This window comes from Anabrus simplex, chromosome 13 (genome assembly GCF_040414725.1).
Source record: "Anabrus simplex isolate iqAnaSimp1 chromosome 13, ASM4041472v1, whole genome shotgun sequence".
NCBI lineage: Eukaryota > Metazoa > Arthropoda > Insecta > Orthoptera > Tettigoniidae > Anabrus > Anabrus simplex.
Window position 1 is genome coordinate 70,661,828 of NC_090277.1, and position 18,758 is coordinate 70,680,585.

The following is an 18,758-nucleotide window of genomic DNA, read 5'->3' on the forward strand; positions in this document are numbered from 1 at the left end:
CACGGCTGCTTCCTTCCCACTCCTAGCTCTTTCCTGCCCCATCGTCGCCATAAGACCGATCTGTGTCAGTGGGGACATAAAGCAACTTATAAATAAATAAAATAAACTGTGCAACTAACAATCTTGTAAATTTCCTTGAAATTCAAAGCCAGCCCAAGGAAAGCATGAGAAGGATGATGTGGAAAATTCTGGGCTCAAAGAGGAAAAATGGGGAGAAGAAAATTGTACCAGAAAGAGTGGTTTTAACTGCTGAGAAAGATAAGACCCTTAAAAATGAGGATGGGTGGGACTAGCTGACAAATAAAATCTTCAAGTTCATCGGACAACGGAAAACAGTCTCAAAATGGTTTCGGAAAGTAAGTGTGGACATGACTAAGACTGGGGTGAAGGAAGAAAATATATCAAGGAATAGAGAAAGTGAGGGCAGAGATTGCAAAACAAAACTTCCAAGTGTGGAACATTGATAAGCCAAAACTGAGAAGAAAAACAAAGGATAATGCAGGCAGGATAGACCCCCGCTCATCTCAAGAGGACAGGAAAGATCAAAGAAGTTTACCTTTTGATAATCTTCTTCCGTAGCAAAGCGCTCTCGCTGTATCCTCGTCATGTAGAGCACGTCGGTGTCTGGCAACACGTCGTACAGACTGTGAAACTCCTCTTGACTTATGCCCTTGGAGGCCACAAATTGGACGATGTTGAGTGGCATGCCCAGATCAGGTGGACTTACATAGCGCAACTGGACATTGTAGAGTGTGAGAAGCCTGGAACAGCACACAACATATTGTGTCAATGCAAGAGCTGAAGTAAAGAGATGTCGCTCTATTTACATTGAGAACAAAGTAACTGGGTACAGTCTGCAACAATAACATGCAGTAGGCCTCACATCACAAGCTTATTACGTACAGGAGGTCATTTTCTGCAAGAGATTTCAGTACAGAGAGTACTACGAGAGGGAGGCCACAGGTAACAGGACACAAATGCAATTCAAACTTTACAGAGCCTGAATTACGTCAAAAAATAATCAGACATGTGTCTGAACGTTTCTGCGATTTGCTCTTATTTAACAAGAAAACAGCCCTCATAATTTAACAACCTTCATACCTCTGAACAATTTGCCTGAGAGCATCTGTAGCACTGTTGGTTTAGCGGTTAGTGGGCGACTCGGAGCGCCAGCCGCTCATTTTTATTTTTTTGTTTCCTTTCCCCTTTTCTTTTCTGTTTTATCCGTCTTGAAATGGCAGACATGAAGTGGTCTAGCCACTCAGAGCTTGACAACTTATGACCACTGCTGCACTTATGATAAGAGATGTTTAAAAAGAAAGGGAAAAAAGGTAATCACGGTATGAAATATTTTGAAAGTTTCATTTAGAATATCAATTGTACAAGTTTGCCAAGTCTTTTCTTGACAATTTTAGAAATCACTTTAATTTGACATAGGGTAATATTGTAAGTTATAATGTAACCAGAGTTGGGACGTTAAAATCCACAGCCTGTTTCCAGTCATTCGACCAGGTCAGGGATGGAATGAATGAATGGTAATAATCTTGCATGTGTTGGCTCAATATAAGATACCATAAGCACACTAATGCAATAAAATACAACAAGTTTTCAGCTATCGGCCAACACATGCAAGATTATTACCATAATTTTACCAGTATCGAACAGGACATGGACATCCTTGTAATAGCAAATAAGGGTCCTTTACTCAACATAATGGAAAATTACTACATACACCTAGACCGATATTTTAATGCCAATTACAATCTTAATGAAATCTCAGAGAAACCCAACATACTTTTCGATTTATTTATCACTTTTCTCAGAAACAATAATTCAGCCAACCAGAACTCAATCCTAAGTTTAATTAAAGGTACTTTTCCGAAACAGTTACCCTTTCTCCCACACCCTTCCGCTCTGCCTTAAATCACCCTTCCTCTCCCTTCCAAACCCCACCCCATCCCCTCCCAAGCCACCTCCATTCTACCCAACCCGCATGCGCCTGCCCTCCTCCCAGCCCATATTTCTCCTTCCACTACCAGTCGCACACTATCAGCTAAGCTACACACACCGCAGCGCAAGGCGAGTGTCCATTCCTTTGTGGTAATGTTTTCCTCTTTCCGCATACTTTGCATTTTACTCGCTTTTCTCAATTTTAATAGGTCCAATTTGTTTTCCGTTATGAACTGAAAATTCCACCAATTAATATCACCAAGTGCAGTGTCTACTTTCTTCTCAACAAGAATTAAAAAACTTCACATTCTGCACAACTCCAACAATCAACCATGCAGCCCAATCAACACGGCTTGGTTACTTAATTCACCAAGTGCCAAATTCTCCGCTTAAGCTGATACAGTGTATAGTTGACTCTTCTCCTAGAGAGTATCAACTACACATTTTGTTACTTGGACATTGTACATACTTGTATATTTTTATATATGTGTCAGTTTATAGTGTGTTCATTCTTAGTACCATAGCACTCGGTACCAGGACCTACTGAATTCCATGAGTCTATAATCGTACTAAACATTTTTTAACCTACAACACAGAGCACCTCATTTGTACTTTTATTCCAGATTTTTTAGCATGTTTAGTGTACTTTCAATACTCACCTACGTCACATGTAATATTTCATTTTCATTTGCAACATTTTGAGCGCCATAGCCCTTGCCTAATTCAACCACACTTCATATTGTAAATTATGTATTCATAAGATTCTTACTGCTTAGAAACATGTTTTAGGATTATGCCAAATATTGTGTATGTTTAATATGGCTGACGATGACCCCACGTAGGGTTGAAACTAGTCCCATGTAATGTAAATAACATTGTAAATACAACTTAGTATTGAACAGGTGGAAAACTCTCCTGTGCATTATTTATATGCTTTGTAATTCCTGAAGACCAAATAACTATTTTTATACAGGCAGAAAAGGTTATTATCGAACGAATAAATGCAAAGAACAAGCAAACGGTTATCCACGACACAAACAAATCTATATCGATCGACTGGGATACAGAATGCATCTCGTTCTTCCAGTCAAAGACTAACGGCCAGATGAATATAAATCAGAGCGATGTATCGAATATTCGCTGGTCACACAGCGTGTATCAGCGGCTTGCAGAAGCTTGTTCTCGTGCAAATTTTAAAAAGAAGATCTTGGTACATAAAATCGTAAAATATTATAGTTCATCCGTAAAACACATTGTCTTTCTGTAAATTTTTCGGACAAACCGTAAAAGTTGGCAGGTATGCAATACTTCCTCGGTGGGATATTTGGCTCAATGCAGTAGGGTATTTTTGCGAAAACTATAAAGTTGAGTGAGAAATTGTTTACACATTTGACAGTAGCAATGTGTCCTCTACAAAAAAAATTTCAGGAATTATTTTCGAGCAGTTTACTGGTAAATTAGGCGTACATAAAACTGAATTACGGAGATGGGACTGCAACACTTTCTTGCCTAGAAACTGATGGATTTGAACTGCACAGGGTTTGTAACTAATGAAAGACATAGGACGAGCAAGGGGCAGTGTGGCAGTTTCTGCGATAAGTAAATTGAACATAACGGATATGTTACAATGAGCAAAACAAGGCACTGGAGCTGTCCTGATTGACGATGAACCACAGCAATACGCCAGCTGGCTTGTTTATCGGTAACTTTCCGTTGCGTCACGCTGCGGTGACGTCATTGGCTTTCGCGGAAGTGTACTTGTAGTCTATTATTTTTTATTATTATTGTATTTTAAATTGTTTTGTATATGATTTAGGGAATGTTTAATGAGTGTTAGTGAATAAATAAATTATATAATTTAACAGCGTTTGAATTGTTGTGCTTTACTCCAAAGACCAAATGAGAACAAAGAAAGGAGTAAGTCACAATAAGCCGCTGACAAGTAGAGGCACGGCCACTCACGTGCCTCAGAAAACGGTGAACAATAAGTGGTCCGTGATTGTCCGATCAACGACAGGTGTTACAGCTAGTATTTTCTATTTTTGTAAAACCACAGCATAGAAAACTGAACAAACTACAGGGCAACTTAATTATATAAATTGAAAATTTGTGGTTAATCTCTTTTGTAATGTTTTTACCTTGCAAGGGAATGGACGGTCCTGCCATGTTTGAGGTCGCCGACCATGGTGATAGTCAGTCCATTGACTGTACCGATCTCCTCTCGAATTGTGAATATGTCCAGCAGAGCCTGGGTCGGGTGTTCTCCCACACCGTCACCTGCGTTTATCAAAGGCTTGCGACAGTGCTGGGCTGCTCGCTGAAATACATACAAATACTGTAAGTTTCACATTATCTTGTGCTACCACTCTCGGTGCATGGTCCGAGTCTATCGCGTCCTTAGTTTAATAATGCACTGAATGAAATTCTCTGCTACTTTGCTAAGAAATATTGGTGAGGTATTCCCCTCGACTATAGATCATTTATGCTGAATATGTCATTAGGAAAGCTCTTGATGGATGGACAAGAGGTACGTCTATTGGTGGAAGAACTATTAATTATCTCAGATTTGCAGACGACACCGTGCGACGATGAACTTGCTGAACTACTGACAAAAGTAAAAGATGTTAGTCTATCATATGATTAGACATCAATCTCAGCAAGTCCACACTTACTACCGATCGACAAGCACAGATCCAACTCGCAGGCAGATTAAGGGTCAACCGTGTGTGACATGGGAAGTTGAGTACATAAGATAAGAAGACTGATCACGCTAGGATGAGTGACTATGAAGCAGCTCTCCAAGGTCTGGCAGAACAGGGTTCATTTATAGGAAGGGGAGTTAGGGATTGGAATAACTTACCAAGGGAGATGTTCAATAAATTTCCAATTTCTTTGAAATCATTTAAGAAAAGGCTATGAAAACAACAGATAGGGAATCTGCCACCTGGGCGACTGCCCTAAATGCAGATCAGTATTGACTGAAGATCCACCTTGTTGAAATTTCTTATACGGTTGCTAAACATGGACTCTCCAGGCCTAAGACAAGCTGCCGCTTTGGTGCGGGCGCTGAATGCCACACATAAAATGGACCGGAAGAACTAATGCATCCATTATCAAAGAACTTAACCCTTAAACTTAATTAATCACAGATATTTTCCTTTAAAATGTTCACAGGTGCTCCTCCTTTTGAGTAATTGTCCCTTGACTACTTTATTAGACCATAGTATTATGATTTTACTTGTCATATGGTGCACTTGATAAAATAAATGAAAAATGTTAGTATGAGTTCAATGACCCCCCCCCCCCCCCTCTCTCTCTCTCTCTCTCTCTCTCTCTCTATCTCTCTCTCTCTCTCTCTCTCTCTCTCTCTCTCTCTCTCTCTCTCTCTCTCTCTCTCTCTCTCTCTCTCTCTCTCTCTCTCTCTCTCTCTCTCTCTCTCTCTCTCTCTCTCTCTCTCTCTCTCTCTCTCTCTCTCTCTCTCTTGGAAGTCCATGGCATATTTTTAATGGTGTTGTTTGTTATGTTTCTCACATTTGCGACAATCAAAGGAAAGTTGTATCCTCTGGTAAACATGACTTGGTCAACAATGACATTGTTTTCTAAGTATCTACTTTCTTCATATATTTCAATCTTACAAAGCATAACAGGCAAAAACTATTGGTTTTGCAAGCTGGACTGGAATAGTGACACCTGAAGTGGAAGACATAAGTGCAAATCCAAAAGGGCTTTCCAAGCAGATTATTCAGTCAATGGAATCTATCTAGGCAGGAAAATCATGCTCGAACAACCCCATTGAGATCAGCCTCCTAAAGGAAAGGATGTGTTACGTTTAAATGAGAGATGCTAAAACCAGAAAGGAGAAGTACAAAAATTTCAACAAGCCAAAGCAATAATGTGCAGAGTGTAACAGACATGTATGCAATGCACACTTAGGAAAACTTGTAACATGTGTCAACTGCCTTGAAACAGATAATTTAGAGTAATTTCAATGTACCACGTTGCAAAATATGACTGTATTACTCCCATGACATAGTTTACAATATTTCAAAATAGCTGAACTTACTGCACACTAAGAATATTTTCTAGTGATCATAAACTCTGTTTTAAATGGATAAGTTCTTCATAAACTTTTAAATTTCTTTCTTTAAAATAATATTATGTAGCGAGTTCGACGAACCCCACTATCAGAGTTCACGTTACAAAAATAAGCTTAGGAGTTCCAAGCACCTTGCTCCCCATATCAACCAAAAAATCCTCCAGTTCTTTGGACAGAGATGGTCAAAACCCAGAAAAATTAATCGTGGAAGAGAAGGTCGAGGGCATGAGACCAAGGAGAACAGCGAGCACACCAAGAAATTAACCAGTTTACCTTTTCAGCAGGTTTTAAGACAAGCTGGGAACCGTTAGAGATGGTGACACTTCGCTCATGGGCTCACGATGCTCAGCAATGAGTCAAACGCCTTGTGATGATGATCTTTTTTACTGAAGTTTGCAAAATGCTTAAACAAACGTAGCTCATTAACTCTGGAGTGCAATCTACTGTTTTGTTAAATACCCATTAAACTTAAGGATGGCAGGTGCGGAATAGTTTATACTTACGGATACTGCTCCAGGCTGGGGGTGCCTCAGTACAATAACATCAGCATAGCCAGCCATCACTGCTATAGAATCTGCAAGAAAACAAATGGAATTCTTTGTTTCAAATTGATGGAGAATGCATTTTTATCTCAAAGGAACAGAAATCTTATTCAAGGAATGCAGTCTCAACTTTTTGTGAAGTATCTGCTTTTTATATGGCTGGTTATTATTTTGTTAATTTCTAGGATGACAATTTTCTACTCACGCAATTTAAAACTGGTGGACAAGATCTTGAAATTGGGCAACATTTCACGTATATGTGAATCAAACTGATGCAAGGCTGGATGTAAAAGGATATAATATTTTTACCAGAGTACAAGAAATTTCATTTGAAAGGAAGAAGTGTTCTGAGGTGATTTATTATTCCCCATACTCGAAATTTCATTTGAAAGGAAGAAGTGTTCTGAGGTGATTTATTATTCCCCATACTCGCGAGACCTGGGCAGTGACCAGACAGGAGACCATAATCCAGATGAAGTTTAATAGAGGAGAGAAGAAAGGGCAGAATACGAAATTAGGATATCAGGAGAAATCTGACGTGGTCTGGACATGTTTTAAGAGGATGAAGGCCAAGTCTGAAGGAAAAACAAGAGGTAGACATAGACTAAAGCAGTCTGACTCATAAGAAGAAACCTGAATTGGAACACAGTTAAGCAGCAGCACTGCTTGTTCAATAGAGGAAGATAAGGTGCCATAATGTCCTGAACAGACCGTATTTGAAACTCAATGCTCCACATGTTGTTGTGCCTTGGTCACAGTGTTCATAACCTCCTTACGGAGAAATTATGGCTTTTTTGTTGTTGTTGTTTTCTGAAAAGAAATGCATTTAAAAATATATTTAGTATAAAGAGAACATGTTTCCAAATTTTCATGCTTGAAATAAAATCATTAATGCGCTCAAACTAAAATCTGAGGTCCTGTTATGTAAAATGTTATTTCCTATATTCATTTTTCAGAAGCTGGTATGTAGTGGATTCGAGACGACTGCTACATTCATTTATTTGATCCGTGCAATAGAAGTCAGTGGCGGTTTGTCGGCACCAACATCGTCATCAAGGCAATGCCTTGTCTTTCCCGTCCTCAGCTCCTCATTTCACTTCATAATGGAGACTCTGTGGCAAGTCTTGGTCGCCCTCGGTCTTTCTTCACCACAATTTTTCCTTCCAGCAGATTGATAAGAAAGGTATTGTGTTGCAAAATGTGGCCAGTGAATTTAGCTCTTCCTCTTTTTATTATCAACATCAGCTCACTCTTCCTTGTTCTCTTTTCAATCCATTTACTCCTTATCATTCATCTCCAGACCCACATCTCAAACACTTCCAGTCATTTCCAATCCTCATCTCTGATTGTCCAAGATCCACATCCATACAACAGAAATCACAAATTTCTTCCCAATTCCAAAACTTAAGTATTCAGCAAATATTCAGTGATCATTTCTTGTGAAAACATGTGACTTAGTTCAGAATGTGTTCAACAAAGTTAAACAAAACTATAGGGTTCAGAATAATAAATCTCTCATGTTACTTTATACATGAATGTCGCGATATGACTTTCTAAGTTAAAGCGACCATAAATAAACTTTATTTTAATTTTTTTTAAAATCTCTCATGGCCAAGTGAAGCAGTTAGGTCAGCTTGCCAGAGCAAAGTTTATGGGGAGGGAAGTTTGAATATACCCCATAAATAAGGACCTAAATCCCAAATCATGCCAACTCCAAAATTTAACAAATGCAGGAAAGAGGAAAAACATACTATTTATGTCTTGTTTATTTATTTATTTATTTATTTATTTATTGAATTTTTTAATTTTAAAAAAACATTTTACGTTGCACTGACTCAGATGACAACAAAGGGATAGGAAAGGCCTAGGAGTGGAAAGGAATCAGTTTCTAGATTCTAGGACCAGGCCGAGTGACTCAGACGATTAAGGCAATGGCCTTCTAACCCTAACTTCAAAGGTTCCATCCTAGCTCAGTCCGGTGGTATTCGAAAGTGTTGAAATAACCAGCCTCGTGTCAGTAGATTTACTGGCACGTAAGCAAATTCCTGTGGGACAAAATTCTGATACCTCAGTGTCTCCAAAAACTGTCAAAAGTAGTTAGCGGGACGTAAACTCAATAACATCATTATTACTAGATTGTAGGGATAAGATATTTTCTGTACTAATTGATCCCTCTTACCTTCAAGAGTTTCTCCTTTCTTGACTGAAGACGATGTCTCATCCATGTGAATGACTTTTCCTCCCAACCTCTGCATTGCAGCCGAGAAGCTGCAGCTCGTGCGAGTACTGACTTCGTAGAAGATGGATGCCATCACCTTGCCCTGTTATCAGAAAGAAATATAATGAACAATAGGGAATTGTTTAGTTTAGGTCAGTCTGGTAAAACATTACTTACAGCTTTTTATGGTTTTCTGTGGTTTCTTTATGTTTATCACTGTAAAGTTTATTACCTATACGTCAAATTAATTTAATATTTACACTATTAAAGTTCCAATGAGAAAGCTAACAAGGCAAAATATAAATGCATGGCAAACAGATGGAGAACAGCAAGTTTTCAGGTAAGTCCATGTAGACAGAGCACTTCTGACCAAAATGCTTCACAGCTGTTATATTTAGCCTTCAATTCTGACATCCTTGCGTGATCAGGTATGAGGTACCCTCTGCCCTTTCAAAAGTTAAAGTACTATAGTGCAAGTTATACAAATCCACACCAACGCTATGGGCAATTTTGATATACACACTGAAAATTATATGTAGAATATGTAGCTGAGCAAGGCACATGAGAGAGAACGTTTTTATCCAATATTTTCCCTTAGAAAGCATGAAATCTAAGAATAAGCAATCTGTAGGACAACCACTGCTGAGTAATTTGCACACAACTGTACAGGATATTTACACTTTTGAAGTTACTTTAGGCAGTACCGTGTCTATTCGAGTGATTATCTGGGATTTTTTTTTTTTTTGCATTTAACATAGAAAAAAAGGAGGAAGGGATGCAAATTTAATTTTGAATTTAGAATACCAATGGAATTCCAAAAATTTATCAGTATGGTCCTTCAGCATTTGCTGGCACAGAAGTAAATTGTGAATCTACACAGTCACCATGGGTTTGCTTTAAACTGTGAGATGCCTATATTATTTTTCTTTGCGATCTCCAGCTTCTGTAACAGTAGCATTTTGTGCCAAACTGAATAGCTGTAGATTTTTAATCTGCTTACAAATTTTAATAGTTCATTTTCAACTTTTGGATTCTGGTATGATTTTGGTCCCTGAAATGATAAGGGTTTTTCTTAACCCATATAGAGCCAGAAGGCCAATATATTAACATGTGAGCTGCTGCTAAAAATGCCAGAAACTGATTTGTCAGCTATGTTCTTCCATTTGCCTGTATCTTCAATTCCTGCTGTGCAATGGCAGCAAAGTATTACTGCTGGAAAGATTGAAGTCTGTACTCTCTGGACATATCTGAAACATTATTATTATTATAGCAACTTTATTGTGGCAAAGTTAGGGATCCTGGCCCTTTCTTACACTTAACCACTTCATGTATATAAATGAGTACTAATTTACAATGTAAGAACTGCAACAATTTACATTTTAATACATGGTAACAGTATAAAAACTGAAATGACCTCATTTAAACACATTAAATCTCTACAACCTAAAGTATAAACTAAACTAACTAAAGTATAAACTGCAACACGTTACAATAAACAATAATAGTCACCCTCATTCATGCATCCCATTTACACTCAAGAAAGACTGGAAGTGCTTGCAAGATGATGCTGGAAGAGGATTTTAAACTTTGTCTTAGATTTAGCTTCTCTGGGGTCATTGGGGAGTTCATTCCACCAGCTTGTGGAGGTGATTCTGAATGATCTGTTGTAGGTTGCAGTTCGATGTACAGGAATTTCTAGCGTACAGCCTGACCGGGTATTGAACAGGTGTACTGAGCTAAGGAAGTAGTTGCATGGAGTCTGTCTGTCATTCGGTCGTAACCCAGATAATTGTCTATACTATGGCGATACGTGGGCATATGGACGTATGTCGAATATGTTGCTGTCTCATGCCTTGCTCATTACCGATATCAATAAAAACTGAATCACAGTATTCAAGAATTGGAAACAAAAGTGACTGAATGAGCTTTATTTTCAGGGACCAAGGAAGTATATTTTTAAACCACTTCAGGGGATTCAGGCTCTGATATATCTTTTGGCACACTTTCATCACATGTTTCGCTTATAGCCACACCAAGATTTATAACTGTTTCACAATATGGAATAATGGTACTGTTTAGTGCTACGGGAGGAATTTCATACTGTTTTAAGACATGTAAGTTTTTTGAAGAGTCAATGATTATTGCTTACGTTTTAAGAGGATTAATTTTGAGATTATTACTGAATGCAAAATTACTTATAAGACTTAAATCTGCATTAACTTGTCGTACAACACTCTGAATTTTATCAGTTCTTGAGTGGTAGTAAATCTGCAGATCAGCATAGAGGTGATACTTGCAGCGTATAATCGATTTGGCAACATCGTGTATGTAATTGCAAACAGCAATGGTCCAAGTACAGACCCTTGGGAGATGTCGAGGAGTTAGTTAAGCCACTTAGATCTGTTATTTACTGTGTCACATTAAAAGCAATTTTTGAGGTATGAACTCAAAAAGTTTATTACCGCCTTGCTGAAATTTAATTAATCCAATTTCGAAAGTAGCAATTGAGGAACTACAGTAACAAAAGCATGTATATCGGTATCAGCAAACTTGTATAAAAGCTTTCTATCAACATACTGCAAGTTTCTTGCGTAGTAGACCTGCAGACTGCCACTTCGCAGCACTTTCTTGTTTATACGTATATTTACTTACCTCCAATAGTATTTTATTAAAATTTACTCCATTTTTCAAAAAGTTGTGAAAAAAACTGTGAAAGTTAAAAGTTAGATCAATATGAAATTTATATTAATAATAATAATAAATTTATTCAATTAATTTTTAAGTCCATGTTACATCCAATGATTCTACGCATTTGTATACACACTTCTTGCACACCATTTACGGTACCAGGACCGCCTCCATCTGGTCCATCATTGTTTGCAAGTCCTCCGTCCACAACTCGTTATCCAAGTTGCCTCGTCTGAAGTCGATTAGCACACTCTCACATGTTCTTTTTAGTACAATGGTCTGTAGGTAGGCCTGTAGCTGTTTGCTCACTTCCAATTTGTCCATGTGCTTCTTGAACAAGTTGGTAACTAGCCCGTCCCATGTTATTACCACAGGGACCATCGTCACCTTGGCCCCATTGTACATAAGTGAGAGTTCGTTGGCTAGCATCTCGTACTTTCTTCCTTTAGTGGTTTCGGTCTGTTTCAGGATATTTTTGTTTGTGATTCCAACTTCAATTAATAGGATTTCATTCTTTACAAGGTCATGTATCATCAGATCCGGTTTATTGTGTTCAATGCGAAGCTCAGTCTGTATGATGACGTCTGACTTTATTCTAATTCGCTGATTGGATATGACATTTTCAACTTTATAGTTCTTTATTTTCTTAGAATTATTCAGCCCATACTTTTTGGTGAACATGAAATGCAAGCATCTGACAACATCATTGTGGCGTTTCTTGTAGTCCAAATTAAGCATTCGTCCACATTGTGTTGCCAGGTGATCTAGTGTCTTATTGCCCTGGTTGCAGTGTGGGCACCTCTGGAATATACTCCCATGACTAAAGAAGATGTTTCTGTCTTGTATCTTACAGAACATTCCTTCTTCCTGTGGAGATATATTCCCCCTCATTAGCCATAACGATGACTGTTTTACGTCAACAAATTTCTCCTGTTGTTCACGGAACAATGTGGAATGCATTGACTTAGCCATGATTCGATCCATTCGCATCTGTTTTTGTTTCTGTTTAACTACTTTTACCGTGACATCGTTTCCTTCCTCAATTAGGTGCTTCCGTTTCAAATGTTCTTCAATCAGTCCAAGATGGGTTGCATTTCTTCTTTCACTTTCTGCGATAAACTTCGTTCTTGTGTTTGTTGCCAAATATTTACATAGTTCTAGTAAAATCAATTCGGCCTTCTCAGAAATATTTTGTAGTCCTCTTCCTAACTCATGTCTTTTCAGGTACAGTCGTTCCATATTACCTGCTGTTCTGACGATATTATGCTCTCTCAAGATTCCTCTCACCTTCAGATCAATGTTGTTAAATTCTTCGTGCTCGTACGGGATCAGGCCAATATAATAGTTAATAGTTGATAACGCGTACTCATTTATTGCTGCAAACAGGTTTCTCGCGTTCAACTTTGTTTGGCATACATTTGTTACCCGTGATTCGATCTTGTTGGCTATGATAACTTTATTCTCGGGTTTAATTACATTTCTCGAGTCTTCTAATATTCCTAGGTATTTGTATCCTTCCACGTCATTTACCTTCTCTCCAAAGATATGGTTCGAATTGATATTGTTCGCTGACTTTTGCTGATTGATTGTAAAACCCATGTTGTTGAGACATTGATTCGTCCACTGGCTCAGCTCGTTCAATGTCTGCACATCTTTGGCGAACAATTTAATGTCATCGATGAAAATGAGGTGGTTGCACTCAATTCTTCCATGTTCATCTGCTTGGATCTTCTCGCAGTTCTTATTTAGAATTCTGCTTAATGATTCCATAGCAATTACGAACAACTTGGGTGATAGAGCATCTCCTTGTAATATTCCTCTATTTATTTTCACGTCACCGACCACTTTATTTCCACATATTAATGTTGTTCTCTGTTTGTCAAGTGTTCTATTGACAAATTTAATGATGTTTTCTGGCATATGTATCTTCCGTAGGCATTCAATTAGGTATTCATGTGACAACGAATCATATGCTTTCTGAATGTCCACCCAAGCAGTACACAATTTATTATTGTACTTTTCATTTATGGTTTTGCTTATAAGTGCTTGTTCCTTAGCGCCTTGACATCGGTTGCGTGTTCCCATTTGATTACTTGAGATAATATTGTTCACGTCACAGAAATCATTGACTATTACCGTGAACACTTTGCTGATTAATTTGAATAAATTTGAAAGGCATGTAATTGGCCTCAGGAGCTGCGGTATGTTTGCATTCGGGACTTTTGGAATCAAATATGTTATCCCAGCATAAAGCTCTTCATCGATCAAGTCTGGGTTTTGGATTATTTCGTGGATTAGTTGTTCTAACCTCTCATGTAGTGCATACATTCTCTTAATAAAGTAATTATATACAAAATCAGGTCCTGTTGCTTTCCAGTTCGCAAGGTACTTTATACAACTGGATATGACCTCTTTTATCTTATCTCTATCCATATCTACCTCCACTTCCGCTGGACTTAGTTCTTGGATCAGTTGTTCATAATCTTGTCTTTCATCATATTGCCAAATTGTAGTCCAAAAGCGTTTGGTTTCTTCAAGATTAATATCTTCACTTACTGTAAATCTGTCGCCTTCAAGGTCACGATAGAAGGTCTTCCTATTAAACTCAAACTTTCGGTTTGTGTTTCTAGATGCTATACGATTTTCAGCTATCACTATCTTCTTCTTGTAAATAGCTATTTAATAATAATCATCCATAATTCACACATTTTTAAATGAAACAAACGAAACTCTAGCAATAATAATGGTGCTCAAATGTTCTCTATTCACCTGTGTGCTACAGAAAACAAGGAAAAGATATATACCTCCAAAAGGCGAGTTTCCCTTAGAATGCACATTTTCATTAAAACGTCCTTGACATTCTTATGGTAGTATAGCATCAAAAAGTTAACACTCTGCAATGATTCTTTTAGTTGAAGCCAGTAGTGTAAGTGTGATGCACCACGACTGCTGTAGCTTTTTGTGAATGTGATCATTTCTCGGTCGCCCTCTACATATTTATGACCGACCAGCCACTAAAACAGTAGACATTTTCACGACTGCACGTTTCACAAAAAAGATGAACAGAAAAACCATTGACGACCGAGAATGTTTACATAATCATCGCAGGAAAAATTATGCATGTATTTATTTTTATCCAAATTTCCATTTCAAAATTAAGGATGGTAAAATGATATCATGTAATGTGCCAATTACAATTCACAGGTATGAACTAAGCTGGAAGGTCATGAAGTGTAGGCTACTCTTAATATTCTAAAACATTTCATTTCTTACAGTAAAAGAAAAAGATCTATATCCTTTAATAAATCATGTCTTTAATGTGACCTGAGCACTAAGAGCTAACACAATGCGAGCAAGTGTTTACTAACTCTAAACGGTGAGGTAATCTGAAGTAAGGGTACACTGAGTTACAAAACATGAGGTAATCAAAGACTCCGAAAGAGAACGTCATCATCATAATAGGTATTCACTCGCTCGAGTGATGATTATGGGTTGACCGAGCGAGTTCGCTGTGAGGTTAGGGTCATGCAGCTGTGAGTTTATATTCAGGAGATAATGAGTTTGAATCCCACTATCAGGAGCCCAGAAGGTGGTTTTCTGTGGTTTCCCATTTTTACACCAGGCAAATTCTGGGGCTGTACATTAATCAAGGCCATACCACTTCCTTCCCACTCATAGCCCTTTCCTATCCTATCGTTGCCATAAGACCTGTCTGTGTCACAATGCTGGCATATCATATTTATTCAAGCCCGGTGGTTTTTTCTTCACCATTTCATTCGTCATTTCTATGAGCTCTTTTATTATACTCATGTTTTCATTATGGTTCAAAATGTGCCCCCCCTCCCGACATCGGGAGATGAGATTCTACATGTCAACTTCATATTTCTTCATAGCGAGACTTTAGAATGTCATCTTGTTGTTTTCTCTTTGTTCCCACCATCTCCCCCACCCGGCCGTGATAGCATTTACTTTCAAAGCATGCAGGCGACATGAGACCCATCAAAGTTGATGATTTCTGTCACAATGCTCACAGTACTGGCCTCTCTGCGAGGGGACAGTGAGAATGAGTTGGTAACCACAGGTTCCCACTTGTTACCTAGCTGACCTCCCTCACCTTTTTGACTCCTATGGTATTGCCCTCATTGTTTAAAAGGTTTTCCCTATGATCAGTGTTAATGGAGGAGAGCTGCCCAATAAAATTGTACTTCCTCTTAAAATAATAATCACCAGGCGAGCGCGCATCCAGGAGATAGTAGGTTCGAACCCCACTGTCAGCAGCCCTGAAGATGGTTTTCCATGGTTTCCCATTTCCACACTAGGCAAATGCTAGGGCTGTACCTTAATTAAGGCCACGGCCGCTTTCTTCCCATTCCTAGGCCTTTCCTGTCCCATCGTCACCATAAGACCTATCTGTGTCGGTGCAACGCAAAGCAACTAGCAAAAAAAAATCAGCACCACCAATTGTTTGACCATTTTACTTCAATAGCGATATTTTAAGGGTTACTGAATTGCTGAACTTGGTAGCAAATGTAAGATGGATTTACAATCATTAATGAAAGAATCATTCACTAAAATATGACTTGAGAAAGAACACATTGTGTACCTTGAGTATGTGATCCAGAGGTCGTTCTTTCTGCACGAAGACTCGTAGGGTCTGTGCGAGGTTGAAGATCTCGTTGAGTTGCTCCTTACTGAACATGTTGACAGCCAGAATGTGTTGTCCAGTCAGTCCGTGACTACACACCGTTGTCAGAGGTGCGGCAGACACAGGTGCTACGTACAGGTTTGGATTACTGTCGCTCTTAAAGCGTAACAGAGGCGACACACAACGCTGGCTCAAATCTGGGACCAGGTGGGTCTTGGAACTAAAATCCGACAGCATCTTAGAGTAAGAATCTGCAAAAAACAACATGGGACATGGTCATACACTAGAATCTCTCAAAATTCTGATATACCCTTCAATAATGGTCATCTATTACACATAATGAAACCAAGTGGGAGCAACGTTTGTCAGTATCTTTGTTCCGCTGTAACTCAGAAATGGCTGGAGATATTTTAATGAATTTTGGTGCATGCTTAGGTTCTAGCATTCCCAAGTGATTTCACATAGAGCGAAAACTGTAAGGATAAGATTTTTTAGATTTTAACTAAACCTCAAAATGTAACCAGAAGCATGTGCCCGTCTCCAATAGATAGTTCGCAGTAAACATTTTTATAACTTCTGTCCTCACAGTTTACAGAACATGTGAAAAATTGCACATGGTTATTGCAAAAACCCGAGACACTTCAGGCGAATAACTTACACAAGAGCGAATAAATATGATAGAAAGGCTTTTACAGACTATAAACATTTTATCTGTATTGATGGCTGAATTGTTACTTTAATACCAAGACTTAGGAGGATAATAAATACTGTTTTGGTATTAATGAAACAAAAAGGCTTTTATATGAGAATTATTTTGAATGAACATTTGTTTAGATATTGCCTCTGGAAATACTTTCTTGTAAATAAATCAGCCCACAATGGGCAAGTGTGTTCATTCCATAGAACATTAGATATTGTCATAAGTCCTCAGAGGTGCACAGGTCGCTTAGGGTTGTCAATTACATAAAATCAGTTTCATGGTCCGTATCGCACTTCAATAGATTCACAATTAAGTATTTATTATTTTCCACCTAGTCGATACAATGATTGCTTAAGGCAATTTAATGGTTAAAAGCGGTACATGTTTCGAATTTTATCAACATCTTCAGCCACATAACACTGTTTAGATGAAAAATATATAAAATTGACAAAGTAATGCTTAAGAGGAACATGTACCACTTTTAACCATTAAATTGCCTTAAGCAATCATTGTATCGACTAGGTGGAAAATAATAAATACTTAATTGTGAATCTATAGGGTTGTCAACTCGAAAAACCTGCACTACGTCATTACATTCATTCTGCGAGACTGCTGTTCACAATACACATTGCTTATCCTTGGAAAAGGTACCTTTATGCAGATTATTCTCCATCGGTAAGCTATGCTTGCACAGAGGACGTCAAGAAAGCTGCATTTTCCATTGGTACTCTAAATGAATGATTACCGTATTAGCAACTTGTGCAACCTGCAGCCTTCCTGCTCTGCTGACCTCTTCTGTTTCCTTGCAACTCAGACATGAATTATCGTTGTCTGTTACAAACAAATATAGCTCTATTTCAACAGTGTGCAGTTTAACTCTCAAGAAAACACAACAGGTTTTCACAATTTGATTATAAGCAGTACCTCTTTTTCAGTTTTCCCAGTTAATTTTGGGGTCACCAGAGTAACCTGGGTCATTTTTTGTTATTGGCTGGGAGTTTGAGGTCAGTTGCCCTTCCAAATGCAACGCAATATATTCAATCATTCTATAATGTGAATGAATTATTGCTCAATAGACAACTGTGAATAAAGCAAGCAAATTTTTTAATATAATTAATATAAATAATTGTAAAAATACCAAAGATGAAAGGAAGAAACTGTTGATAAAAGCACCATTCAAACATTAACCCTCCCAATTTATCATGGTCGGCACTTTAGCCCAGTTTTAACACCAGATATCAATCCTACGTTGTATGTGTACTAAGACACAACACAAACACCCAGTCCCCGAGCCAGACGAATTAACAATCACCATCAAAATCCTCGGCCCGACCGGCAATCAAACCCGAAGCTCTCTGAACTGCGCTGATGAGACTCAAGCACTGGAACCGAGCCATTTTGACTCATCACTTTATTCCATCTCAATTCGTAACAAAAGAGGTCTTGCTCTGGCCTGTGCTCATTTCCCATGTGTAGGTAAAGGTTAGCAGCGTGAAGATAAACCATACAACAGTAACAAAACAAATTTAATAAATTCATTAGTTATCAAATTATGAAAGGTTCTCCACCTCGTTAGTAAATTATTCATCACTCCCTGTAGTCGACGTTGAGGAATTCCAGCGATTTCCTGACTAACATTATGTTTCAGTTCTTGTGTGGTGTGCAGGTCTGTTACACAACATTTTTTAATTTACACCAGAGATGATAATCTAGCCATTTTTTACTAAATAATGAAAAGAAAAGGAAAAATAAGATAACTTATTCTGTGCAAAATAAAAACGAAAGGAAAGAAATATTGTCTAGGTTAGTTTACAGGCAGGGAGATAAATTGTGGGTCCGAGGGGGCTACAAATCCCGACTAGTAACTCTGATCTGTGGAAACACTTTGCAAATATCTGACATGGAATTATTTGTGGTGT

At 38.2% G+C, this 18,758-nt stretch overlaps 1 protein-coding gene across 2 annotated transcripts in view; it reads right to left on the bottom strand.

Annotated features, from left to right (window-relative positions):
* Nucleotides 1–18,758, bottom strand: part of r (carbamoyl-phosphate synthetase 2, aspartate transcarbamylase, and dihydroorotase rudimentary) — a 394,723-nt gene that overhangs the window by 22,820 nt on the left and 353,145 nt on the right. For both annotated transcript variants that reach the window (XM_067157339.2, XM_067157338.2), the window contains 5 exons: nt 16,098–16,390; nt 8,768–8,909; nt 6,550–6,620; nt 4,089–4,267; nt 557–761 (listed from right to left, as the gene is read on the bottom strand). In XM_067157339.2, coding sequence (XP_067013440.2) covers nt 557–761; nt 4,089–4,267; nt 6,550–6,620; nt 8,768–8,909; nt 16,098–16,390 — 890 coding nt within the window. The remainder of the gene's footprint in view (nt 1–556; nt 762–4,088; nt 4,268–6,549; nt 6,621–8,767; nt 8,910–16,097; nt 16,391–18,758) is intronic.